The sequence below is a fragment of the Chenopodium quinoa genome, unplaced genomic scaffold, assembly GCF_001683475.1.
Source record: "Chenopodium quinoa cultivar QQ74 unplaced genomic scaffold, ASM168347v1, whole genome shotgun sequence".
In the NCBI taxonomy this organism is placed as follows: domain Eukaryota; kingdom Viridiplantae; phylum Streptophyta; class Magnoliopsida; order Caryophyllales; family Amaranthaceae; genus Chenopodium; species Chenopodium quinoa.
The window spans coordinates 811,394-839,048 of NW_018744301.1; the positions used below are offsets into that span (position 1 = coordinate 811,394).

At 37.5% G+C, this 27,655-nt stretch overlaps 1 protein-coding gene and 1 long non-coding RNA gene across 6 annotated transcripts; one reads left to right on the plus strand and one right to left on the minus strand.

Annotated features, from left to right (window-relative positions):
* Window positions 1-649: 649 nt before the first annotated feature.
* Window positions 650-6,836, minus strand: LOC110695494. 3 transcript variants are annotated; one of them, XM_021872723.1, is made up of 7 exons: window positions 3,524-6,610; window positions 3,199-3,431; window positions 2,876-3,091; window positions 2,708-2,800; window positions 1,753-1,866; window positions 1,219-1,670; window positions 650-995 (listed from the first exon to the last, which is right to left on the minus strand). In XM_021872723.1, the coding sequence occupies exons 3-6, from the start codon at window positions 3,044-3,046 to the stop codon at window positions 1,407-1,409; spliced, it is 642 nt and encodes a 213-aa protein (XP_021728415.1). In that variant the 5' UTR covers window positions 3,047-3,091; window positions 3,199-3,431; window positions 3,524-6,610; the 3' UTR covers window positions 650-995; window positions 1,219-1,406. The 3 variants fall into 3 exon arrangements, with proteins under 3 accessions (XP_021728415.1, XP_021728416.1, XP_021728413.1); XM_021872724.1 differs by lacking the exons at window positions 3,199-3,431; window positions 3,524-6,610 and adding an exon at window positions 6,621-6,836; XM_021872721.1 differs by lacking the exon at window positions 3,199-3,431.
* Window positions 6,837-9,665: 2,829 nt separating this feature from the next.
* LOC110695495 lies at window positions 9,666-13,127 on the plus strand. Of its 3 annotated transcripts, none has more exons than XR_002506075.1 (5): window positions 9,666-9,910; window positions 10,516-10,704; window positions 10,794-10,942; window positions 11,160-11,248; window positions 12,593-13,127. It is a non-coding gene; the product is annotated as an uncharacterized LOC110695495 (long non-coding RNA). The 3 variants fall into 3 exon arrangements; XR_002506074.1 differs by having other exon boundaries at window positions 9,686-9,910; window positions 10,516-10,604; window positions 12,593-13,123; XR_002506076.1 differs by lacking the exon at window positions 10,516-10,704 and having other exon boundaries at window positions 9,695-9,910; window positions 12,593-13,122.
* The last annotated feature ends 14,528 nt before the right edge of the window (window positions 13,128-27,655 follow it).

The following is a 27,655-nucleotide window of genomic DNA, read 5'->3' on the forward strand; positions in this document are numbered from 1 at the left end:
ACTAATCATGGTGAAATTCAAGAACAAATAACTAGAAAGTGCTTTAATCTTCATTTCTATATCAAAATCTAAGAGAAATAAAAAATAATCAACAATATCAAATTCAAATCCATAGAAGAACAAGTAACAAGCAAAAATCAAATAGCAAGTAAGTAAAAGATGAAAGAAGCACTACAACAAATTGACCTTTGTGCCACGAGTTAAATCGTGGCACAAGTTTAAAATTCTCGTGGCAATGTAGTGTAGCCACGGGAATTTTAAAATTTACTCCTATGACACAAGAGGCCGTGGCTAGGAAATTTGCCACGGGAAAATTGATGTCGTGACAAATTTCGATTTTTATGCCACGGGTATGTACGTGGCAAACAAATTCACTTGCCACGAATATTAATGTGGCTAACAAGTTCTTCGCCACAAATTCTACCGTGGCTAATAAACTTGGTTGTCACAAACATTACCGTGACCAGTAATCTTCTTTGCCACAAATATTACCGTGGCTAATAAACTTTGTCGCCGCAATATACCGTAGCTAATTTATTTGTTTGCCACAAATAATACCGTGGAAAATAAATCCATTGCCACATTGCTACCGTGACAAATAATATCTCTTGACACTAATGATCATCGTGGCTACTAATTTCAATAGGCATAAGCTTTAATTTGTTGCAGCATTATCTATGATATAAGCATAACTGAATATTACAGATGGAGTTTTTCTCAAATATGTCATATTTGTCATTGCTGAAATAGATACATAACATTTAAAAAAATCATATTAATGTCTTGGAGTCTAGTACATTCAAACATACTTGAGTTTGATACCCATACATACAAACATACTATAAATTAATTGTCTCATTGTCTCATCACTAGCTCACTCTTACCCAAAAAAAAAAAAAAAAAAAAAAAAAGAACACTCAAATCATGTTGCTAAAGAACAATATATGCTTTATATATACCATGTGACAATCCGTCTGTGCTTCGCTCCTTGTTACCTACAATTAATAAATAGATAAATGATCAAGTTGATATAAGCCAATCGTAATGAATATAAGCCAATCGTAATGAATATAAGCCGATCGTAATGAATGTGAGTTTTAGGAAGGCTATAAGCCAATCGTAAGAGGTCAAGATTCTTTAGATTTAAAAAATGTAACAATTGTATTGAATATAAGATAAAATGTATAATGCATAACCGGTGTAGATAGCATTACTTACTTCATTCCTTTGAACCTTGAACCTTGACATCCTGAATCATCAGAATCTGATGAACTTCCTGCTCCAAGAAAATCCAGAAGTTGACTAAACTTCTTCTCCCAAACTGCATTATTATCAGTAATTTTTCTTTCCACGTCATTCTTAACAGCTTTCGCCTCTTTTTTGGCTTGTTCAGCTTCTAATTTAGCTTATTCTGCTTCTGTTCTAGCATTTTCAGCTTCTTTTCTTGCATCTTCAATTGCTTGATCTGCTTTCTTTTTAACTTCATTCACCTCTTGAGTAAGATCAATTCGAGAGGGCTTTACTTTAAAATGTTGCATAATACTTCTACCAGGTCCATATGCTTTCAAATACCCATGTGTATCTTTGCCACGCACATCCTGAATAATTTGCTCATCTGTTTTCTCATTAAGACCTTGCTCTCTTTGTTCCTTTAATTTGTTTATCTCATCCTATGAATAAACAATATTAAGTTAGAAGATAAGATGGTAAATGTTAAATGGAAAATAACAAACATAAAACTTATAAACTTACTACTACATGAGTTTTATTTGCCAAATTGATTGCATTCACAGCCTTCTCAGATTTTCTTGTACGAGTTGCAACCAATACATCAACTCGAGAACACTTCCCGCCATTCTTCTTCCTCTACAAACATTACAGAGTTTTTAGAATCAAATTACACTCCTAATTATTGTACGTTTGCATATTTTGAATAAGTGCGAGAATTATTTCGTAAAATTTTAGTGGTTTGGAAGCTAATGACATTTAGTTATGTACAATAGAATTTAATTTTCCATGTGTTCAGAACTCAGCTAATAAAAAAAATAAAAAATAAAAAATAAAAAAAAACAGAAAATTATAATTAGGTGTGTGCAGGAAAGGGGCGTGGGTGGTGTGCAGGAATGCTAGGGAAGGGGGGCGTGGGTGGTGACGTGGTGTGCAGGAATGCCAGGGAAGGGGGGCGTGGGTGGTGACGTGGTGTGCAGGAATGCTAGGGCGAGGGGGGCTAGTGTGAAAGCAGGCAGGTAAGTGGTAGGAGGGAGTGGGGGTTGTTATGTATGAAAGGACTAGGTTGGTATGTAGGAAATCCAGGGAAGGGGGGCTGGTGTGCAAGTAGGGAGGGATGTAGGTATGTGTAGGCAGGTGGCATCTGGCAGGAGGGGGTCGGGGCAGGTGTGCAGGCAGGGAAGGGGCTGGTATGCAGGAAGGGAGGGGGCTAGTGTGCAGGGCTTATGTGCAGGTCATAGAAAATACAGCAACAGCAGGGGAGCACTCTCCACCCACAACAGCCTGCAACACTAACCACTTACAACTGCAACAGATGCTTGTCTCATTAGTTTATTTAGTGTAGCCTTTTGAGCTCTTTGGAAAATGATAGAATGTAGTAAAGGTAGTAATAAAGGCTTGATGTGACATCATAGAGTATTGTAGTCCTATATATGGCAAGAATCAAAAGTTAAAATTAGAAAGAGTAGTTGTTACATACTATTTCTTGTCTAGTGCGACCGAAGCTTTTAGTGCCATTATAGTGAGACATCTTCAAATGTGCCCTACTTTCACTTGCTTTTTTGCTCTTCTCCTACAATAAAAAGGATTTAATACATAATATACGTTAATTATATAAGAATAAAGATATACTATCTGTGTATTTTACCATAACCGCCTCTTCACTCCAATAGTCAACCAAGAACTTCCATTCCACTTTAGTCAGATGACTAGGCTTATTTTTGAGACGTTCTTCTTTTGTTTTCAAGTTTTTATCATTAAAGTAATTTGATTTCAATTTTCTCCTAGAACCTCTGAATAAACGTTGTGCATGTTTCATAACACACTCCCGCCTATTTTCAGGGTCATCAAATGACCACTTCTCCTGCAAAAGACAAAGATAATTAATTATTGCTCATACATCAAGTTGACTTCATTGTTAATAAGAGAAAGAAAAACCCCATAAACATGTTTATTATGATAACATATTACCGTGATGCAACCCACAAATGGTCTAATGTTTCAGATTTATAATCGTCCCAACATTTAACTTGTACCGAACATATAGCTTTATTTCGAACTTGTTGACCCAAGAAGAAAGAAAATAATGAAGCATTATCACCAATAGCCACACCATCATCGTCAAACTCCACATTCAGTTTTTCCCCAGGAGGTAACAGGGTAAGCTTTCTACAATATATCGTTCCTCTTTTTTTTTGCAGCACCTGTATCAAGCATAAGCTCACTAGGTAGTGAATTGACATGACTTGAAGCATATTGTCATATATATATGTTTTAAGGGATAATAAAGTCAAACCTGATGAAATGTTAAGGTCCTCATTCTCTGGTACAGTCATGAGTTCCTTGTCGTTCAATGGTTCAGTATCCAAAGATGCATCTTTAAGTTCAAGTGGTTGACCAATCTGTCGTCCTTCCTAATCATAGCCCCCCTCAGCGGTGTTATTATTCTCCCTTGTTTCTCCAATTTCTTCATCGTTTTCTGTTTACACGTATAGAATAAAAACAAGTCTTTACTGAAGTGATGAGTTCCTTGAAAAATGTACTCAACTTCACTATCACATCGTACACTTTGGGTATGGACACCCCACGAATTGCAAGTGGCAATAGTTGTTCCATAAGCACATAACAATCATGGGTCTTTAGACCATAAATTTTACGCTTATCGAGGTTTATGCGTTTAGAACTGTTAGAAGAATATCCATCGGGAACCTTTAAATTCTCTAAAAACTTACACACTTTTTCCTTTTGTGCCTTAGACAAGGTGTATAGTGCCGGAGGAATATGCCACTTTCCATCTCATAATGTAGGAGCAAGATGTTTCATAACCTTCAAATGCTTTAAATCATGTCTAGCCTTTAGATTGTCTTTTGACTTCCCAACAATATCTAGCAATGTACCAAGAATATTATCAAGCACATTTTTTTCAATATGCATGACATCAAGATTGTGACGAAGTAAGAGGTTACTCCAATATGGCAATTCAAAAAAAATGCTTTTCTTCTTCCAATTATCATCCCTCTTTGGCAATTCATTGTTTTACCAAATTTCATGCCTTTAAGGTCCTTTAGTTGTTCTAAAATCTCATTGGAAGATAATTTCCTAGGAGGACCTCTTTTTTCTACTTTCCCGTTAAAGGATTTATTATCTCTCCATTTATGATCGGTAGGTAGAAATTGACGATTGTCCATGTAACAACATTTCCCCTAATTTGGTAGCCGAGCAGAGCTAGTTTCTTTCATACAATGAGGACATGATTTATAGCCTTTGGTAGACCACCCTGATAAGTTTGCATACGCAGGAAAATCATTTATGGTCCATAACAATGAAGCACGCATTTGAAAGTACTCATTACCTGAAGAGCTCCAGTTTCCCACAATTCTTTTAACTCCTCGATTAATGGTTGCAAATACACATCAATGTTATTTCCCGATCCACTTTTCCCTGGAATTAACAAAGATAGTATTGTGTAAGGTTGTTTCATACACATCCATGGAGGGAGATTGTAAACAGCAACCACTACTGGCCATATATTATAGTCACTTCTAAGCCCGCCGAATGGATTGAATCTATCACTTGCTAAACCCAACCTGACGTTACGAGTCTCTGCAGAAAAAGTAGGATATTCTTTATCTAAATGCTTCCAAGCTTCACTATCTGCTGGGTATCTAAGTACTCCGTCATCTTCTCGTTTATAAGAGTGCCACCTCATCTCATTTGCTGTTTTGGACGACATGAATAGCCTTTGCAACCTCAAAGTTAGTGGGAAATAGCGTAACACTTTAGGAGAAGCTTTATCACGCTTAGTATCGCATATGGAACACTTTTCAAGGTTAGCATTCTCTTTCCAAAATAGCATACAATCATTTTCACATGCTTCTATTTTTTCATAATCGAAACCAAGATTAGTAATTATCTTACGTGCTTCATAATAATTTGATGGCAAATCAGCACCTTTAGGCAAAGCATTTTTGAACATATGAAGCATACTAGTAAAAGCTTTATTAGTCATGCCATCCATACATTTGATTTGGAATAACTTCAAAATGTATGACAATTTAGAAAATTCATTTTACCCGGGGTATAAAGTTTGTTGAGCTTCTCTCATCAAATTTTCAAACATTTTTGCCTTTTTTGTATCCTTTTTATATCTAGGTTGATCAAACTCCTTAGGATGTTGCTCCTCATCTAACATGTCATCTATGTCATCATTATTAGAAACTCCCGGACTAAACCTGTCATGGATCATTCTAAATATATCATCATGAGCACTATCTCCCAAATCATTTCTACTTTTCTTTTGTGGGGGTTTGAATTCTCCATGATAGATCCAACAAACATAACCTTGCACGATTCCATTCACTATCAAGTCGGTGTAAATTTCGTCCCTTGTTTTATGTGGACCATTGTTGCATCGATTACAAGGGCAAGGTACCTTCTTTTCCTCCTCTCCTAAATCACTATTTGTTTCTAAGTCACCAAAAGCAAATTGAAGAAAGGAATTAACTCCATCTATATATAGATTGTCTGTCCTATTAGCACACCTCATCCACTCTAACCTCTTTTGAACATCCGGAGTATCCATGTGAAAGAAGAGCTATGAATCCGAAGAGAGCTAGTTTTAAAAAAAATGATAAGTAATAATAATAAAATTAAAAAAAAAAAAATCATTACTTAGTAGTCATACCCAAGTCAATCTGCACCCATCAAATATAACCCCTCCCCACGTATCCCATTAGACTGATCATAAGCATATATCAGCGCATCCAAACAATATAGCACTTAAGAAAAAACAAATTAATTTTATCTAGCATTAGACTACTCAGAATCAACATTTCAGCGGATGCAAGCATGATATCAGTTAAGAAAAGCATATCAATTTTACCAAGCAGTAAACTGATCAGAAGCAATATATCATCGTATATAAGCAACATATCTGAAACTTGTGCATATCATACCTACAATTGATTTGTTTACATGTATTCAGACCAAATAGATCAATTACCAGAGCATGCAAAGAACTAATATGAATAAAGAAATTGAATAGTACACTAACTATCACAGACTTTACCTAAAAAAAATAGAATAGATTATACCCAAAAAAAAAATCAATTAACCTTTACAAAAATCGAATTAATTAATCTAAAATAGTTATGATACCATCCGAAAAGGAGAAAATTAAAGAATACAAATAAATTGAACACAACATTCACGCCAAAATCGCAAAATTGATAAAATTTAGAGTATAATTCTTTTCAAGCATATCAACTATTAGAATACAAATTTGTCGACGAGAGGGTGCAATTGGTACCATATTCAAATTAAAAGAAGTTAAATTACCGTATATTTCATACAATAAAACACAAAACCTAACAAAATTATGAATACTATCTTACCTTGGTCTTTCAAGGAATTGAAGGAATTGTCTAGTGAATGGTCTTTCAACGAATTCAAGGAATTTGTTTTTCACTCTATTAGCGTTTGGATGCGAACTGCAATGACTCTCAACTCTCAAGCAAAACAAGGTTTTACAAATCTGAGAGGACTTTTTTTTTTTTTTTCGTTTCTTGAATATTGACGGCTAATTAAACATGAAAGTGAGTTTAAGCGCCTAATTAGTTTGGGTTGTGTGTTTTGATTTTGTTTTTTTTTTTTTTTTTAACTTAAGGGAAATATTTATTAATGATATTATAATTATAATATACTCCGTAATGTGTTTTCAATAAAAAATACTACATCTGTTAAATATTAGTTGCAACTTTGGGTATTATTTGAGAGATATAAATATTCCAAAGTTGCAACTAATATTTAACGAAGGTAGTAATAATAATTTTAATATAATGTATGCAATACTACACCGTACACTAGTCTAACCTTTAGGGTCGCATAAATCTCCGATCTCGATATATATCAAACTAAGTCTTGTTCAAATCGGGTCAATTTTGGACAAATACTTTAAGACAAACTCAAATTAGTCAATTAGTTATATTATGTCACATTTACAAGGGTGAACGCACCATGCCACTAAGAAACAACATCGGGTCAGTAGTTGTACTTTAGCTTATCCAGATCAAATCAAGTTCGAGTAATCACTTCTCATTAGACCATCTTTTATGAATTATTTGAAGGGAAAACATATTCATGTGAAAATTTGTTAGGAACCTATCAATAAGCAGCTAATTACGTACTTTCATATAATAAAATTTTTACCCCTTTTGTGTAACAATAAATGAAACATTTTAATTTCACGGAATTTTAGGTTGGTTAGTTGAATTTATTAATAAGTAGACAAAATATTAGTTTTAAAAAAAGAGAAGATACTAAAAATATAGGAAAAATTGAAAAGAATAATCCCACCTTTCGCCAATCTGTTCAAAATAATCACACCTTTTCGAATTCCAGAAATAATCCCACCTTAACACCCCATCTGCTCAAAATGAACCTTTTTACTTACAACCGTTTAAACAGGTAACTTTTTTGTTTTTGTTTTTTTTTTAATAAATCAAACAAAGGAAAAAGAAAAAAAAAAAAAGAAAAAATCCCAAACACCCTAACCCAGCCCACCCCACCATTGGCACCGCCCCCACGACCACCCCTTTCATCGCCACCATCACAACCCCCAGCCGGTAGAACAACCGGACCAACCCCCCTTCTCCGATTCCCTCCCCTTCTCCGTTCCCCCTTCCACTTCCCCTTCTCCCTTCCACTTCCACTTCCCCGATTCCTTCCCCTTCCACTTCCCCTTCCCCGATTCCCTCCTCTTGGTGTGTGAAGTAATTCATCGTCGAGCCCAAAAACTCCGATTCGAGTTCGACGCCAACAATCACGAAATAATCCCACAAATCAACGCCTCCAAGTTGAAAAAAATTAGCGCCGGAATTTGCTGCCTAAATCGGGGGTGGAGGTGGTTTTCGTGGGTTGGGTGGGGAGGAGGTTGTTTTGCTGTAGATCCACATGCCGGCCGACTTCCATTTCTTCCAGTTCAAGTGGGGATTTCGGGTCGGGGTTTCGGGTTGTGATGGTGGTAAGGGACGGCAGCAGGGGTTGTGATGGAGGTGATGGTGGTGATAAAGGGGTGGCGGCAGGGGTTGTGATGGTGGTGATGATGGGGGTGGTCGTGGGGTTGGGAGAATTTTTTTTATTTTTAATAGTTTTGTTTTATTTTTAATTATTTAAAATTAGGACGACCAATTAAAAGGTGACAAGTGTCAAGTCACCTTCTAAAACAGGTTACAAATTTCATAATCCGGTAAAAGGTTCATTTTGGGAAGATGGGGTGTTAAGGTGAGATTATTTCTGGAATTCGAAAAGGTGGGATTTTTTTGAGCAGATGGGCGAAAGGTGGGATTATTCTTTTCAATTTTTCCAAAAAATAATAAAACGTTTCATTTATTTAAACACAAATTAAAGGGAGAATGATTTTTAATTATAAAAAATAAAACATATGGATATGGTTAAAGTTCTCCTTTGACAAACGTGATGAATGAAATAAATCAGCTAACATTGTAGAGTTTGATAGAATTCTTTCATTGAATTATTAAATTACTATTAATTGACTTTAAAGTGAACTTTGGTAATAATCACTCAAACACAGTACAGGTGATGTAACAACACAAAATATTGCTATAAAGTCGAGTAATGAACAATATTATGATTCTTTCTTACAAGTAAGATTTAAATATTTGATGAGGTTATTACATATGTATTTATGCTTTCATCTGTTTACCACGGGCTTAATTAACCATTTAACCTAAGAAAGAGTCATAAAGTAACTTAAAAAAAATTAATGGACCCATAAAAGCTTACTAACAACATTATCAAAGTAATTAGTTTATTGTTAAAAAATGTTTTAACAATCCTATTCCAAATTATTTTTTATCAAATACCCAACACACTCTTTCATCCGAAGAAAAAATAGGGGTAAATGTCTCAATTTATTAATTTATATACCAATATGTCGCCACATGTTAACTTTTATACCAATATGTCGTCGGCAACAACTTATATACAAATATGTCATAATGGTGTTAACTTATATACCAATATGGTCAACTGATCCTCATATTTACTACTCAATTATATCATTTATATTTTACACGACCGCGACACAACTAAACTAATGTAATAAATTTATATTACTTGAATCAAATTTTCTTACTTCATAAGCTTGTCTTATCACTGTAGTGCAATTTTACAATTATGCTCATATCTACTACATACTTAATTATACCATATTAAATTTATATTTTTAAAATAATAAATCTATATTTATAAAATGTCTAGTGACCATGTACTATGTAATTGTTGTACACTATCTTTAATTTAACTAGATACTTGGGTATTAAATTACAATATTACAAATAAAGTTTTTAATCAATTTTACAACTTTTAAGTGAAAATTTAGGAGGGAAAATTACCTCCATAATCAATAAAGCATTTAACTTGGTTAAAATTTTATAGGAAAATTCTTCCTTCTAGAAGCAATATTGGCGGATAAACTCCCTCCAAGTCTCCAACTCCTCCAAGTGCATATAAAAAAAAAGTGAAAAATCGTAGTAAAACTTCTAAAGTGGAAAATAACTTATGATCCATACCAGAAAATACCATTATCTTCTGATTTCAAGCATTTATCCATCATCTACCTTACTCTATTCTCTTACTCAAGTGGGAAATCTCAAATTCATAGGTAATTTCCTTCTCTCCAAGATCTAAAATTTAATACTTCTCTAAAGTTAGGTTTCTTCAAATCAATTTGAGGTTTCCATGAGTTGTGAAATTTGTATTTAATCTCTCACCATCAGCGAATTAGCTGATGTATTGATGGTTACTTGATTTAGTTGTTTTTGCTTTTTTTTTTGGCATTTTATGGGTGATTTGAGGTCGGATCTACATTGGTTTTCTAAAAATTATTTGATTTTTTTTGGGTTATACAAAGTATTGTTTTTCTTGAATTATTTGCATTGTTTTCACTGAGTTGGGTTTCTGAATAATATAGTTTTTTTTTTTTAATCCTGAGAATTGAAGTATTCAATTTTTTTTTTAATCTGCGGCTGTATTTTTATGCTAGCAATTGATTGTGTTCGCTTTGTTGGGATGTCATCAAATAAATATATTGATGTATGTATTTCAACAATGGATAAAAGTTCAGATGAGAGCTCTGCAACATCCTATCATATAAGAGATCGATGCTTTGATTGACTAAGTGTAGAAAAGGGGTTCTCTTAATGCTTGTCAATTACTTGTCATATAGGAGATCAGCTTGATACGTGCATTTTATCTTTCTTTATATAGGGATTGACCCATTTTGATGAGTTCTACAAGTAGCTGATGGCATTGTCCTCTTTCGTGGAAATTTGGGAATTGATCTCCCACTAGAGAAGGTCTAGTTCTTTTTCCCATGGTGTTTTTGGAAAATTATGTGTATTTCTTGAATGTGAATCAAGGTTTTAATGAAGCAATTTAAACAATCTACAGACAATGGTAACTTGATTATATCTTAAAAGGCCTACAGATTAATATCAATATGATGGCTAATTGATTAAATGTACTTGTTATAATGGATTTTACAGGTATTTTTATTCCAAAAGGCTGCTCTGCTCAAGTGTAACATGGCTGGTAAGCCAGTAGTGGTTACTCGTGTGGTGGATAGCATGACCGATAACCTTAATTAGACCCACACGAGCTGAGGCATTTGATGTTGCAAATGCTGTATTAGATGGTATACCAGTGTTTTTCAGATTCTGAACATCTACATGTTACTTATAGATTCTCGTTGATCAATTTTTAGAGTATATACAAAAAGGCATGTTTTCATTTTATTAATACTCATAGTGAACTTCAACTTATTTAGAAGCCTTCTACTGCAGATTTTCTTCATGAGCATGTATAGCATTGTTTTGCTAATATACTTTCTCCTCTATATCTGATTGATCCAGGGAGTAATGCAATTATTCTAGGTGCAGAGACCTTTCGTAGCTTATATCCAGTTGATACCATCTCTACTGTTGGCAGAATGTGTTTTGAGGTGATTTCATGCACTTTCTTTTCAGTCATCTAAGAATGAGCTAGTTGTCTGCATTTGGTGCTTTTCTTATTGGAATATGAAGTATGAACTAGTTAACTAGTTTAATGAGGGTAAGACGAGGGAGAAATAAATAAGGGGAAAGGCTTTTGTTTTGGAATTAGAAGTTATGGAGCAATGGTAGTCCTACCTAAAAATGATTCAACGACATAAGTCTATAACAATAAAAATCTAATGTGGAAAGTGAATTGAACTTATATAACTAACTAAATAAAAGCAATGTCAAAGATTAGGAAGCTATTATAAAAATTTCATATGCTTTCTTGATATGCTTGCTTGACATTTGAGGTCTACATAGTTGGGGTTTCTAGTTATTGCCACAATATTGTTCGGGGAGTATTGTGTCATCCATCCCCAACAATGAGATACATAATTCTGTAAAATTCTTTTGGATACATCCTTTGTAATCCATGTAGGCTCTAGAATTAGTAGCTAGACAATAAATAGCTTTTTCCAGCAAGATAATGACTGAAACCTCGAAGGAAAGAAGCAAAAGCCACAAGACATCAACTTATTTGATTCTTAATTGCTATAACAGTAAAATTAGATGCTTAGAAGTCTAACAAAATATAAAAGCTTTTGAAGGAAGTTTAGGGGGGGCTCAACTAAGTTGATGATGCATCTGACCATCCATTGATGACAAATGTTAGGTTGTTCTAGCTTGGTGTAGGCTATCTTCTCTTCACCAGTTTCCAGGAACTTATTGCTTAATCCATTTAAAATCAAACCAGGTATTATTAAACTAGTAAAGTTCACATTAATAATTAAGACCCCTCCAATAATGGTTGTCGTTTGTGTGGTTAATTACTTTAAGACTCCTGGACCAGATGCATGCTGCTATGCTTTAGCTGCATGATTCTTTGCTCCAGGTGCTGCTTTGCTCTACAGTACTGCTGCTGCTTTGCTCTAGAACTACTGCTGCTCTACTCTCGCTGCTGTTGTAAATTTTTTAATATGAAAGTGTAATATTACAGCCATCTATTATTATTTTTTTTATTACAAATGTCCTTTCATATGGTGTCTGAAACATTTAAGAAAATAACCAATTCTTCTTTTGTATATTGCCTAGTCAGGCAAGCAAGCAAAGGAGTCTTTAGGAAATGATATTTAGTTACCGCTTGGTAGGTATGGGTAATCTAATCGTCAACCCGCACATTTACTTGCTTCCACATGTTTGAGTTGCAGCATCTTAGATTGATTTGCTGTAAGTTGTTATATGTATGTACATGCATCAAGTTCTATGACTCGAAACACAAATTGATAATTAGTCGCTGATGATTGGAACAGGGTAAGCAGCTTGCTTGACAACAAGATGAAGATTGTTAGCTAATGGAATGAATTTCTACAAGTGATTAATCTGCCATTGATTTCATCGCTAAAGAGAAGGATTTTTTGTTGACGTTTCGTTTGAGAAGGAGGTTGCTAATTGGATTAAGAATGTGAGAGAATAGCTTAAGGTGAAACAAGGCTATTGTTGTTGCATTTGCTGAGTGTTGCTGCATCTGCTTCTGCTTCGTTTCATATTTCAGATTATGTGTCGTGTATGTCAGGACAGATGTGGTTGTATATGGGAACATATGCGCTTGATGCTGTAGTTGTTTGTTTTGTTGTCCATACGATGCTGCTACTGCTGTTGTCTTGATCATTCCAATGTAATCAATGTCCATATGTTGCTGCTGTTTTCATTTGTTATACAGGCTTCCAGCCATGTTTGAAACTTCTATTTATTTGTAAAGAATTTGCAATGTATAATTTACACAAGTTTTATGAGAATAACCTCTTGTAAGTATATGTTATACTATCTGCAATTCTGCATTATTAACTAAGCTTAAAAAATGCAAAAAAAAAAAAAAAAAAAAAAAAAGAAATAAATAAATTTTAATATTTTTGTGCCACTTTTATGATTTTTTTTTTAAACCAAATTGTTTTTTTGTTTTAATAATTATAAAGGTATGACATTTTAATTTATTTTTTTTTTGTTTTTTTTTTTGTAAATGTCATACGACTATAGTAGTGCATAATCAAGTTTCCATCAATTTTACTATAGATTTGACATAGATATTAATTCATACAATCAATGTTATTAATAGTTTTTTTTTTTTTTTTGAACCATGTTATTAATAGTTAAAAACCTATGGATTTTGTAATAAAGAAAAAAATTTGTAATAAAGAAAAAAGATTATATATCTCATGGTTAAAAATAATTGTATATTTAACCATAAAAATAATAATTACTTCTATGCTGTAAGATTCATTATGGAATTAGTCCAAGTTTATTTTCCTTAAACAACGTGATCGGTTTGTATCAATATATGTTTGACACAAAAATAAAATTAAACGTGACAGTCCTGACAGAAGTGTTAGATTGAATGCCACGACGAAAATAATATCCGTGACAAAAGTGTTTGTTTGCCACAAGAATAATATTAGTCGTGGCACAAGTGTCAATTTGCCACGGGAACATAATTACCCGTGGCATAAGTGTTTATCTGCCACGGAAAAGAAATTTAGTCGTGGCACAAGTTTCAATTAGCTACGAATTTCCTTTTTCCCGTGGCATAAAATTTTGTTGACATATCAAGTTTTTTGTTGACTTTATTTTTCCAGTGGCTAGATCAAATTATGCCACGAATTTCATATTCCCATGGCATAATTCGTGGCAAAAGTGATTAATTGTTGTAGTGAAGGAAGAGATTCTCACTAATATTGATGATTGAAAATGAAGAAATCCAAACTTGATTGATCAAATGTTGAGTTACAAATCCAAAACCAAGAACTTCTCTCTAACTTCTCTCTAGATTCTCTCTCTAAAACTAAGCTAATGAAAATTATCAAAAAGTTGGTTTCAAAAAGGAAATACAATTCTATTTATAAGCAAAGAAGAAATCGGCAGCTCCCGCGCCCTCTGTCGATAGACCCGCGCCCGCGGAGAAATGGGTACGGAACCCTCCGCGGGCTATCTGGGCAGACCCCGCGCCCGCGGCAACAGAGACCCTCGCCCGCGGCAGTGAAACCCGCGCCCGCGGCAACAGAGACCCTCGCCCGCGGCAGTGAAACCCGTGCCCGCGGCTAATCCCCTACTCTCAAAGCCTGATCAGGGGGTCGCGGTCTCTTTAAATAGAGCGGCCTCTCCATTTTACCCGCGCCCGCGGAGAGCCCGCGGGGCAACCGCGGCAAGTTCCTGCCAAGTTTTGGCAATTTTGAGTAACATAGGCCCGCGCCCGCGGCAAGATTACCCGCGCCCGCGGCCTGCTTGATTTGCCTTGGAAACCTCTCCGAGGCCTCTCCAAGGCCTCTCTAAGCCCTCTCTAGCCAAATGCTTCTTCCTTGATTGATCATTAAGGTCCCAAATTGAATCCTTTTCCAAAGTGATTCTCACAATACCTACACAAGTAAACAAAGAAAGGAAATAAAAGGGGAAAAGAGCCAAATAAAGGAAAACACGATAAAAACACGAGAATCATAAAGAAAAGAGGAAAAAGAGAAATTAAAGGAAAAAGGACCAAAAATTAGAGAAGAAAGCATGAAAAGGGGAAAGAAATAACCCTAAAAGACTACCCTATGAGTGCCATAAATGACACTCATCAAATATTAATAACAAGATCCTAGGCATAATACTAACAAGATTAATAACAAACCCTAACATGTCACTAACAATAAAAATAAAATCTTTAACCCTAACATGATACTAACAATCATAAATATTAGGAAGAACATAAAAGGCATCATAGAAATCATGATTGGTATTAAATTTACCCTGGACATGATACTAGGAATATCATAATAACAACCTAAGCATGAACTCTATATCATAACATCAATAAAAACCATTAAAGTACTTAATTTGATGCCTCGTACCTCTTTCTAATAACAAAATACACACGTTAGTAACTTCAAGGAAAATAATAAACAAAACAACAATTAAATAATTGAAATAGAGATTTGGGACCAAACCCTCAGAAATTAAACCTTTCACTTCTAGGGCGAATGCAATTCGAATATGGCTAGGTGTATCTAGATCTAATGAATGCGAAATTTTGTATTTGAGAAAAATCTAGTTTAGAAAAGAGTGAGAGAATGAGTAATCAAGAGAATCTTGATGAGAGTTGGTGAATGAAAACGGAGTTTTTACGACGTTATTTATACAGAAAATCAGCCAAAAAGATAAAATATCAAAACAGAGTTCTGACGCAAATAAAAAATAATTAGCGCCAACGCTGGCTATTGGCGCCAGATGCCAACATTAGCGCCAGGCACCAATGCTAGCGCAAGGCGCCAAGCGTAGCACCAGGCGCTACAGCTAGCGTTTGGCGCTGATTCAGAAATTCACGCGTTTTCTTAAAATCAGATAGAAATCGCCGTACAGGAGGATAAAATCGTATCTTCCTCAAAAACGTTCTTTGATTCTAATTAAAACTCTAAAAAGTCAACAAAAGTCAATTTATCAATGCTAATTGAATTAGGAATGAAAAGAACCTTCTAGAAGAATCTAAAAGACTAAAACCATTTCTAATTGCATTAGGAATGATAAATCTATATCAGGCCCCATCCAACTACACTACTATTGGACCATATCATGAACCAACCAAACTGGATTAGCTGTTTTTCTTAAAATAAGTTTTAAAAAACAGAGAGAAGAGAAAAGAAATTAAAACTATCCGCAACACTAAACTTTCCACACTTTCACTTTATTGGATTATGATTCGACGCGAAAGGTACTCATCACTGGGTTTGGTTTTGGGGAGACACAAATGGGTGTCTACAGAAGCCCCCACTTTGACTGAGTTTGGAGAAACGCAAGTTTTGAAAATGAAAGTCAAAGTATCGATAGGGACGGAGAATGATCCAGAACGTTCTGCGATCCTAAACCACTCTTGTAACGCCGATACTTGCGAACTAGTGTTAGTTAAGCAGATAAGAGAGTTAAGAAACGCGTATCTTGCACCGTCGAGCACATGTCTCTGAAAGTAATCAATTTGCTGCTGCTTTACTGTTGTTTTGATGACCTCCTGCCAGGAGAATGTCATCCCGCTTGAAAACCGCTACGCTTGTAACTGCTTCCAATATTAAATATTTCTTCTCTTGAAACGATCATCTTCCGCTTTAATAATATTCCACGTCCAAGGGAATACTATCGAAGATTGTTTCGTTTGAAACAATCCTCTTCTTCTTTGATAATATTCCACGTCCAAGGGAATACTATCGAAGACGACTTCGCTTGAAATCATCTTCAGTTGTTTGTGACAACTCTCCACAATCTAGGGAATGCCGTCGAAGATATCCTCGCTTGAAGCTATCCTTATTTGTTGCGATAAATTTCCAAGGAAATTACCAAAGATCTCTGCTTGTCGATCTTTAAAAGCTCGCTTGAACTTTGCTTCCGCTATGCCTGGACGTCGGCGCTTTTGTTGCTTTGAACCTGTATGTCGGTGCCTTTTGCGAATGAGCCAGCATGTCGGTACCTTTTGTTAATGAGCCAATACTTAGGCGCTTTAAGCTAAGTGAGACGATCTTTCATCAGGTTGATCACTTTGTGCAATCAAGCCGATTACTAAAAATCGCGTCAAATTGCTTAGAGGGCCAAATGGCGTACCAAGGAACCCAAAATATATTGCAAAAAGGTAGAACAACCTCACTGAGTGGCTGAACATTCTGGCGCCGCTGAAAAAACATCAGCGCCACTCAACTGGCCTTAGAGCCAGACGCTGGCCTTAGCGCCAGACGCTGGGATTAGCGCCAGGCGCCAAGCCTATCTGTTGACGCCAAGGTCTAGTGCTTGGCGCCAGAATAGGGTATTCCTTAAATACCCCTTTTCTTCTTCATTTTCGCTGTTGCTCGTCGCGTCTTTACTCGAAAATTTCCAAAAATTCACTTGCTTTGTTCTTGCTCGTTTCTCAACCAAATTTGCCCAAATTTGCCCAAATTTGTTGCAAATTAAAGCTTGTTTCATCCATTTTCCCGATCTATGTAAGTTTTCTTCAAACTTACACCGATTTTTATGAATTTTGTATGTGTTTATTTTCGAATTTGATGAATTTTTGAAACTTAGAATGCTCAATTCTCTTTGTTTGTCAAATTTTATGCCATGAAATTGCTTGATTATGTTTATATATTGCATTGGGAGTAATTTGAGACTTGTTTGACTCAATTTGGCGAAGATATGAAAGAATTGCCATTGTTAGACCTCTTGAGGTCTAGAATACAATGTGGCCTGTTCTTGATGTTTTTGCTAGCAATTCTTGTCCAATTTGTCACAATAATTACTATAGTATTGCAAGAAATTATTTGATTGCTTGAAAAATGCCGTTATGCTCAATTTGAATTTGTGCTCTGTTTTAGTACTACGTACTCTGTTTTTTGCGAACATAGTATCATGCGGCTAGGCGAACCTTAGATACTATAGAACCTTAATTTATGATTATTCTACACAATGTATCATGGCTAGACAGTGAGGTTCCGGTTCACGGTCACGAGACATTCGACGGGAGCACGAGCCCGTGGAGGACGACGCCGAGTCGTCCACTTCGCTTGGTCGACTCCCTGAGTGGGATGAGCGGACCTTGTTCTTTTCCCCTTTCCACCACATTTCTGAGAGGGCGAGACGGGGTATCACCGTTAGGAGGACGCGCTGTCATGGCTCCGGCTGTGACGGTTTGGGCGATCTGTACAAGATGTACATCGCCAGAGATGTCAAGACGAGACTCCTATGGGAGTCCTGCGGTCTTGCTGCACTGTACGAGACCTCAGAGGCAATGGTTGCCTCCAGCGGGGGTCACCATGTAGTTCGTGCTCTGGTGGAGTTCTTTTGGGACACCACCAACACTTTCCACTTCCCTTAGGGTGAGATGATGGTCACTCCTACCGACTTCAGTCTCATCATAGGACCGGAGTTTAGCTCCGTGCCACTGCCGTTCGACAGCGGGATCGACGTCTTTTTCCCTGAGGTCGAGGAGCTGTTGGGGCCGATTACCATTCGGGCTCGAGCTGAGGTAGAGTCGTCTTAGTTCAACGCTAGGGGGTTTGGCCGTTCGACTCTAGCAGCGGATTTTGACGATGGTGTGACCACCCGAGAGCAGCGGGTGCGCATCTTTGCGCTTATTTTGTTGTCAGGGATGTTCTCCCCTGACAAGGGTAGTAGGGCGCTGCTTTACTACCTTCCTGCCGTCCACGATCTACATCGGATCGGGACTTACGACTGGGCTAGCTTGGCCTATGCTGACTTCATTCGAGCGCTGAGGGATTCGTGTCGACACCGGTCCTTTGGGTCGAATGTTGCTCTATGACTCTATCCAGCTTTTGGAGGGTCGTAGAGGTAAACATTATTCCCTATAAAGTTTAGCTCTACATTTTAGCTAGCACTTGCTGATAATTTTAACTCCTTGTAGATCTGGTTCTACGAGTACTTCCCTTCTGCTGCGCCGGCGAGACCGTCGCCGCGCCGGTTTTCAGTGAGCGCTTCCTGAGGCAGCCGCCGTGTGGGGATGTCCACTGCGTATGTCCGAGATTGGATCACCGCGGTATGATTCTTTTCTTATTTGCCATTTTGCGATGCTTTAGATAGATTCTCGCCTGATTGACGCTCTTTGCAGGAGCCTGGGGTGTTGTACCAGTCGTGGGTCGGCGTGGTAGTCCCTGGGTTAGCCGCGCAGTATTCTGCCGAGCGTCGCTATTTCCTAGGGATTTATGGAGCGATCGCATACCTTGGAGAGAGGGTTGCTAGAAAGCATTCCTCCGATATTTTTGTCGTTCCTGCTCCTCCACCACGTTATATCTTTAACGCCGCGAGGTTGTTGAGCATGTCAGAGGGAGCTGGTACCCCTTGGCGATCTTGCACGATCCTTGGGCGATGCTATGTGGAGGAGCTACTGTCGTTGTTAGCTCCAGTTCCTGTACCAGCTGAGGATGGGGCGGTACGATTTTTCAGTTTTTATCTTTTGTTAAGTAGCCCCCAAGTGATGCTTCACTGACTTGGTTTTGCTTTATCAGGACGATGCTGCTGAGTTCGTACCATCCCGGTTGTCTATCCATTACCAGGGGACATATGAAACGATTGAGGAGATGATTCCTCCGGCTCCTGAGGACGAGCGCTTCGTGGAGCGGTTGATTACTCGCCACCATACTCGGGTAAGTCTATTTATTTGCAACCTTTGTCCATATATATTATGCATGTTTACTGACTTATTTCTTTGACAGTTCTCGCGCGAGGTGGTTTCGGCGATGGCACGATGTATAGATGCCTTCCGGAGCCAGCTCGTCCGGATGAGGAACGTGGCTACCTGCCGTCGAGACGACGTCGTTCAGGAGGTAGTCTTTCTTTCATATGTTTTTGCACTACCGCTTCGATTTTGCCTTGTTTATGATTTTAATTCCTTTTTCAGGGTCAGCCCATTCCTTCTCGTACCCGCACGAGACCTGAGGTGCAGAGGGATCCGGCGAGGTCTAGCTCGAGACGTCGCTGCACTACTTAAGGAGGTAGGGGTGGTCATTCTGAGGCTGCCCGTACTGATGTGTCAGAGGCCTCAGGTTCCTTCTCTGAGGGTGCTCATGCTGCGCCGGTAGGCCAGGGACAGGCTACCTCGGCTCTTAGAGGTGGTGGGATGTACGAGGGTGGCTCGCCATCGCAGCAGCCTCCGCAGCCTCAGCCTCAGGTTGATCTTGGGTGGACTGGTCCCACGTTGAGTTTTCCTCCTCCTGCAGAGACTGGATCTGATACTGGAGCTGGAGATGGAGTAGGTGGAGAGGTTACTCCTCGTACGACGGAGTTTTATGCGATGATGGGTTTACCTCCCCCGGTGCCGTAGTTTGTACCTGTGCTTTTTATTATTTATTTGACATTGTATAGAAATTTGCCTTTTAGTTAGACTCATTTTTTAGACACATTCTATCTATACATACTATTATGAGTTTATTTTATTTATCATGTTTTTTCATTTTTTATTATTATCATTATTATGTGCATGTTTGTGTGTGCAAGAAAGTGTGACAAGTAATTTTGTGGAAAAAAAAAAATTCTGTCATTTTTATTATTGATGGAGGGTATCCGACTTTCTCCCCCAAAAAGAAAAAATGAAAAATGGAAAAGGTAAATAAAAACTTGGGTTTATAAAAACTTGGAAATTAGTTTAAATAAGATCCCAAAAAAGATAATAAAATTAATATACTAGCTATATTAATAAAAAAAAAAAGATGTTTAGAAAAAGACAAAGAAGCCGTAAAGTCATTAGTAGACTCGAATTAAGGTATAAACGCGGTTTTAGAAAGCGCGTACGACGAGGAAAATTGGCGCCAGATATCGCCACGCGTATTGGTGTAGCGCCAGGCGCTACACTTAGCGTTTGGCGCCAAGCTTTGTCGTCTAGCGCCAATAGCAGCGTCTGGCGCCAAATAGCTGACTCCGTATCCTTCCCTAATTAAAACTGCTCCGATTTCGTGCATAAATAGCCCCCTGCCCAGCTGATTCTTTTCATAATTTCAACAAATAAAATAATTCTTAGTTTTAGAAAAATAATATCATGTCTCTAGTCACCAAAACTTTTACCCAATACACCCATGAATGGTGTCGGTCTCTTAATGCCAAAGAAAGAAAAGAATTAGATGTGTTCCAGTTGGGGGGAATTTATGGTATCAAAGGGGTAGATCTTGACTTAGATTTTATTCATACCGCTCTAGAATATTGGGATGTTGATACTCATTGCTTTAGAATAGGGTATGATGAAATTAGCCCTTTGCCGGAAGAATTTGGTGCTATTTTAGGTTTCCCTGCAATATACCTCATAGTAATCCCTAGAATAGATGCATATTATTACAAGGATTTAGAATGGTTCTTCAATTTAAAAGAAAGGGATCTATCAAAAATAGTAGATGGCAACATAGTTAATTTGAAAGAATTTTCTCGCCATTATTTTGATAAACCTCACTCCGAATCTTTTCATATATATAGAAGAAGGGCTTTCTTATTTTGTATGCTTAATCAATTTTTTCTTACTAGTGGTAAAAATAACGAGGGTCAATCAATTATAACCACTGTACTAGAACAAATTGAATCAGGGAGAAATCCAATGCCATTGATAGTTGGAGAGACTATGATTAGTCTTGATGTATTGAAAAGGAACCCAAAAGCACCTTTTTGAGGCTCTCGAATTTTATTACAAATAGAAAAATAATATTTTTAATTACGGAAATAAAAAAATATATTTTTGTATAGTAATAATAATTTATTTGCATTACAATTTTTTTACAGATGTGGCTAATGGAAAGGCTAGAATTAATTAGCCCTCCGGACAACATTGAGAAGTACACTCTGAACTTTTTCGTGAGGAGGAAGAAACGCTTCTCTAAAATGGGGCGCTACGAATGGAAAAGGGTCTTCGAATCTCGCAATTTTGCTATCAAGTGGGTCGTCCCGTGGTGGAAAATAGAAAGGATGGTTGGTGTCAACAAGCAACCTTTCTGTCGTCTTCCAAGTTTGTCCCATATGACTTATTACTATCCCTGCAGGGTAAAAAGACAATACGGCTTACTTCAGAATATTCCTTCCGGAGATCTTCGTCCTCCCTACGAGTTCCCTGTCTCCCAGGAAGTATACAGATTTGATGCTTATTGGAGTTCCAGACCTCTATGGGAAGTGATTACCCAAAAGGTTCCTCCTTCCTTGCCCAATGATGTGAAGAAGTGGTTGCTGAAGAAACCTTCAAAGGATTTGAAGAAAAATCAGGGTAAAACTGATGTGAAGAGTCGTCTAGGTGACAAGGTGGTTCTTGTTAGGGAACGCTTAGGTGAAAGAATTGAATTCAAGACACCTGCAATGCCTAGGAAGAAAAGTACTACAAAAGATAAGGGAAAAAGGAAAGCTGACACCATAGAGAAAATAACTTGGGTAGAAAAGAAGCATGGAGTCCTAGCTGAAGGGGAAACTATCTACTCTAAGATTGAATGTAGGTCCTCTAAAGGATGCCTACTAGCTAAGGTTATGGATGAGGAGGAGGAGGTAGACAAAAATTGGAAAAGGGCTAGGAAAGAAAAGGAAGATTAGGAGCATTGCTTAATTTAAAATTATTAGACTTAGTTTATATTTTTTTATTTAAAGTTAATTTATTTCAGCTTTATTAAAATTCCATCAATAATGTAATTTTATTTTATTAATGAAATTTCAGCTTTTGATTAATTATTTACTTTAAATTTATTTATTAAAGCAATGAAAACCGAAAAATTCTTCGAGTACGGAAGTCGAAAATTTTCCGAAAAACACCGAAATATTCCCAGAATTTAAACTGTGAATTGGCGCCACCTATCTGCGATTGGCGCCGGCCTCGGCGGTCTGGCGTCAGGCGATAGTGCCGTCGTCGGGCGCTAACGGTCCTCAGCTGGCGCTAATGCACAACTGTTGGCGCTGGAACGTTTTCCGTGACGACGATATTTCGCTGATCTTCTGTCGAATTTTTAATTAATTCTGGGATGCGAGATGTTTGGAAAATAAAGTGGATACACCCGTAAAGGGTTGCCTACGTATCCTTTCTTAAGGAATCAGGCCAAACGTAGCTCTCTTGAGTATCCTACTCAAGTAATTATGGGTAGTATTTCTTAAGTTGGTCAAGATTTGTCATGTTCGAGAACTCATTGCCATCCATATCAGTTTGTTTTGCTGCACCTCCTGACAGGATTGTTTTGACAATGTAGGGTCCAGACCAATTAGGTCTAAATTTTCCCCTTGGATCTAAAACATTTTTCCTTAATGCTTTTAATACCAAGTCTCCTACTTTGATGTTTCTTGTCTTGACCTTCTTATTAAAATACCTAGCCATACGAGTTTGATAACACTGAGTGTGATGTAGAGCTTCTAGTCGCTTTTCATCGAGTAGAATTAATTCTTCATATCTTGCCCTAGTCCATTCAACTTCATCGAGTTTACTCTCTAACGCGATGCGTAGAGATGGAATTTCTAGTTCGACAGGTTGTACGACATCCATTCCATAAACCAAGGAAAATGGCGTATTTCCTGTTGATGTACGGATTGACGTGCGGTAACCCCACAATGCGAAGTGAAGTTTGTCAGGCTAATCCTTATAATTTTCCTTCATTTTTTCGATGATAGTCTTTAGATTTTTATTAATTTCCTCGACTGCTCCATTTGCTTGAGGCCTATAAGGGGAAGAATGATGATGTTGAATGCCATATTTTAGTAACAATTCTTCACATTCGGCTTGAAAGTGAGTTCCATTGTCACTTATCATTTCAAGTGGGACTCCGTATCGACAAATGATATTTCTCTCGATAAAGAGTGCTACATGTTTTGTAGTGAATTTAGTGTATGATTGCGATTCGACCCACTTTGTAAAGTAATCAATTGCTACTAGTATATATTCGTGGCCTCCTGTTTCTGGGGGAGTGATTTTGCCGATGATGTCAATTCCCCATGTAGAGAATGGCGATGGTGATGTGTAGGTGTAGAGTAAGGATGGAGGAGCATGTTGTAAATTGGCATAGATTTGGCACTTAGGGCATCTTTTTACATATTGATGGCAATCCCTATTCATTGTAGTCCAATAATATCCTTCTCGCATTATTATTTGGACTAACATTTTGCCATTTATGTGCGTGCCACAAATTCCTTCGTGGAATATTGTCATTGCTCTTTGTGCATCCTTTTTCCTACACATAAGAGAGCTCGACCCGTAGGTACTCTTTTATGTAGCTCGTTGTCTATGAGTACATATTGGGAAAGCAAGAGTATTAATGCTCGTTTTGCTCTTTTGTCAGCGTGGGGAGGGTATTCTCCTTTGGTGACATAATTGAGTATATCCATGTACCATGGTTCTTCTTCTTCTTCTTCTTCTTCTTCTTCTTCTTCTTCTTCTTCTTCTTCTTCTTCTTCTTCTTCTTCTTCTTCTTCTTCTTCTTCTTCTTCTTCTTCTTCTTCTTCTTCTTCTTCTTCTTCTTCTTCTTCTTCTTCTTCTTCTTCTTCTTCTTCTTCTTCTTCTTCTTCTTCTTCTTCTTCTTCTTCTTCTTCTTCTTCTTCTTCTTCTTCTTCTTCTTCTTCTTCTTCTTCTTCTTCTTCTTCTTCTTCTTCTTCTTCTTCTTCTTCTTCTTCTTCTTCTTCTTCTTCTTCTTCTTCTTCTTCTTCTTCTTCTTCTTCTTCTTCTTCTTCTTCTTCTTCTTCTTCTTCTTCTTCTTCTTCTTCTTCTTCTTCTTCTTCTTCTTCTTCTTCTTCTTCTTCTTCTTCTTCTTCTTCTTCTTCTTCTTCTTCTTCTTCTTCTTCTTCTTCTTCGTCTTCTATATCCTAGATGTATGCTGGTTTGTGCCTTTTCTCTATAGTTAGAGGCATTAGCTCTATTTCCGTGGGAATCCTAACCAATGAGGCTAGTCTTGCCAAGGCATCAGCAAATTGATTTTCTTCCCTAGGTAGATATGTGTATTCTACCTTCTTTAACTGATCAGTAAGAGTTTCCAGATAGGTTTGGTAAGGGGCTAGACTTTCGCTCCTTACTTTCCACCTTTTAGATATTTGATTGATAATCAAAGAAGAGTCTCCGAATATCCTTAAATTTTTTACTCCCAATGCCAAAGCTGTTTCAAGGCCTACCACGCATGCTTCATATTCAACAGCGTTGTTGGTGACGTCGAAATCAAGCTTTATGGAGATTGGAACATGCTCTTCTTTAGGTGATACTAGTAATACTCCAACGCCGCATCCCTTTTGGTTTGAGGCTCCGTCGAAGTATAAGGTCCAAGTATCATCTTCAGTAACCATTAACTCTTCATCTGGAAATTCATTGTCTTGTATTGGCGTCGAGTCTTCTATTGGAAAGTCTGCTAGAAAGTCTGACACCGCAGATCCTTTGATAGCTTTTTGCGCCATAAACCTTACATCAAACTGGGCTAAATTGACTATCCATCTTGATATGCGTCCATTGAGTGTAGATTTCTCGAATAGATACTTGAGTGGATCTAATCGGGAGACTACGAAGATGGTATACACTAGCATGTAATGTCTTAACTTGGTTGTGGCCCACATCAAGGCGAGGCACAACTACTCAAGTGGTGTATAGCGTGCTTCGTATTTGAGCATCTTTTTTCTTAGATAGTAGATTGCGTTTTCTTTGCCTTCTACTTCTTGTGCTAGCATAGCTCCCATTGTCTCTTTGGTAACCGTCAAATACAACCTAAGAGGTATTCCGGGAAGTGCTGGTGCTAATACAGGAGGATTTGTGAGATAGGCTTTGATCTTTTCAAAGGCTTTTTGACACTCGTCATCCCATGTTACTGGTACATTCTTTTTGAGCTTTTTGAATATTTGTTCACATATCGTCGTCAATTTTGATATGAACCTACTTATGTATTGCAACCTGCCAATAAATCCCTGAATCTGTTCCTCGATTTTGGGCGGTGGCATCGACATGATTGCTTTAATCTTGGTTGGGTCTATCTCTATTCCTCTAGAGCTTATGACATAACCCAAAAGCTTGCCTGAGGTGACTCCAAAAGTGAACTTAGATGGGTTGAACCTCATTTTCTATTTTCTTAGCCTTTCGAAAATTTTTCTTAAGGCTACTTGATGGCCTAGACGGTCTTTTGATTTTACAATCATGTCGTCGACATATACTTCGACTTCTTTATGCATCATGTCATGGAGTAAGGCCGTTGCTGCATGTTGGTAAGTAGCACCCGCGTTTTTCAACCTTAATGGCATTACCGTGTAGCAATAAGTGCCCCATGGTGTTATAAAAGTTGTTTTCTCCATGTCTTCTTCTGCCATGAGAATCTGATTGTAACCTGCGTACCCATCCATGAATGAGAGAAGCGCGTGATTTGCCGTGTTATCTACCAGAATGTCGATGTGTGTTTAAGGGAAGTCGTCCTTTGGACTTGCCTTATTTAGATCTCGATAGTCGACACACATTCTTACCCTTCCGTCTATTTTCGGAACTGGGACGACGTTGGCGACCCATTCGGGGTAATTGGATACCTTGATGAAACCTGCAGTTATTTGTTTTTGGACTTCTTCTTTTATTTTAAGAGCTACGTCGGGTTTCATTCGACGTAACTTTTGTTTTACAGGTTTCATTCCTGGAATTAGTGGTATAGTGTGTTGAGCTATTTCTCTACTAATGCCTGGCATATCTTCGTATGACCAAGCAAATACATCGATAAATTCTTTAATTAAGTTAATTAAATCGGTTCTTTCTTGTTCATTAAGTGTTAATCCGATTTTAAATTCTCTTTTATTAGTTGAATCATTTGAGATATCAACCGTTTCAGTTTCTTCAATTACCGGTGTTTTCTTTTCGAGTGTATCCATTGCTTTAATAATTTCTTTGTCTTTTTCATTGTTAGTTAAGCAATGCTCGTCATCTTGGGTTAGAGAAGAACACAAGAAATAAGGAGAAGAAGAAATATTATTATACTCTGAGATCATTACATCAAAGAGTGATATGTCCTCAGGGACTTGATCACTAACTATTCTAGGAGAAGAAATAGGAGGGGAAGGTGCTACTACTAAAGACCTAGAAGACCCCATAGGGAGGGACTCCGACTCAGACTATGACTCAGACGACTCTTAAAACATTGGTCCTTGCCTTGTCGTGATAAATATCTTCCTTCAACCTGGAGTGGTCACCTTGACGGTTTTGCGCCACCCTTGTAGTGATCCTTCAGCTGGAGTGATTAGGTTCGAGGGATCAAAGCTTTTGCTTTGTAGGACTGTTTGAATGAGTGAGGAGTTATCCTCTTTATAAGTTGGCTCATTCTTTTCTCACCCAAATAGTAATCCCATGAAGTTAAAGTAAAAGCATGGGGGTGCTTTCTCCGTATGGACAGGAGTTGGGATTTCATCTGTGAAATAACAATCCAAGAAAATCTCAAAACCTGGTTACCTTATGCCGTTTACAACAAATGGCTCGGAAAATTCATGGCATGGATAGTCCTCTCCTTCTTTTATAAATTGACCATTAAGTGTAAGAGGATACTGATCCATTGGGATTGCTTTCTTTTGAGTGCGAGCGTCTCTACGTGCCTTTGATTTTTCCTGGGCTCGCTTGAGATCTTTCCGAGTCGGTTCGAAACCAAGTCCGAAAGTGTCTAACTTAGGGAGGCCAGGTTACTCCAGCGATTTTGCTATTCCTTTCTTCTTTCCTAGGGTCATTCTAGGAAAATTTCCTTGTTTCTTCAGAATAGCATTTACAACCATGTTGGAATGGGGGTCATGGCAAAGAGGGGTCCTCTTATCCTCCTGGATTAAGGAGACTTCTTCGTTAAAGCCCCATAAATCTTCCTCATCCTCGTCGTGCTCCACATTAATGATTGGATTTTCTATAGACTTGATCCTCATAGGCGAAGCATCGATGGTGATAGGAA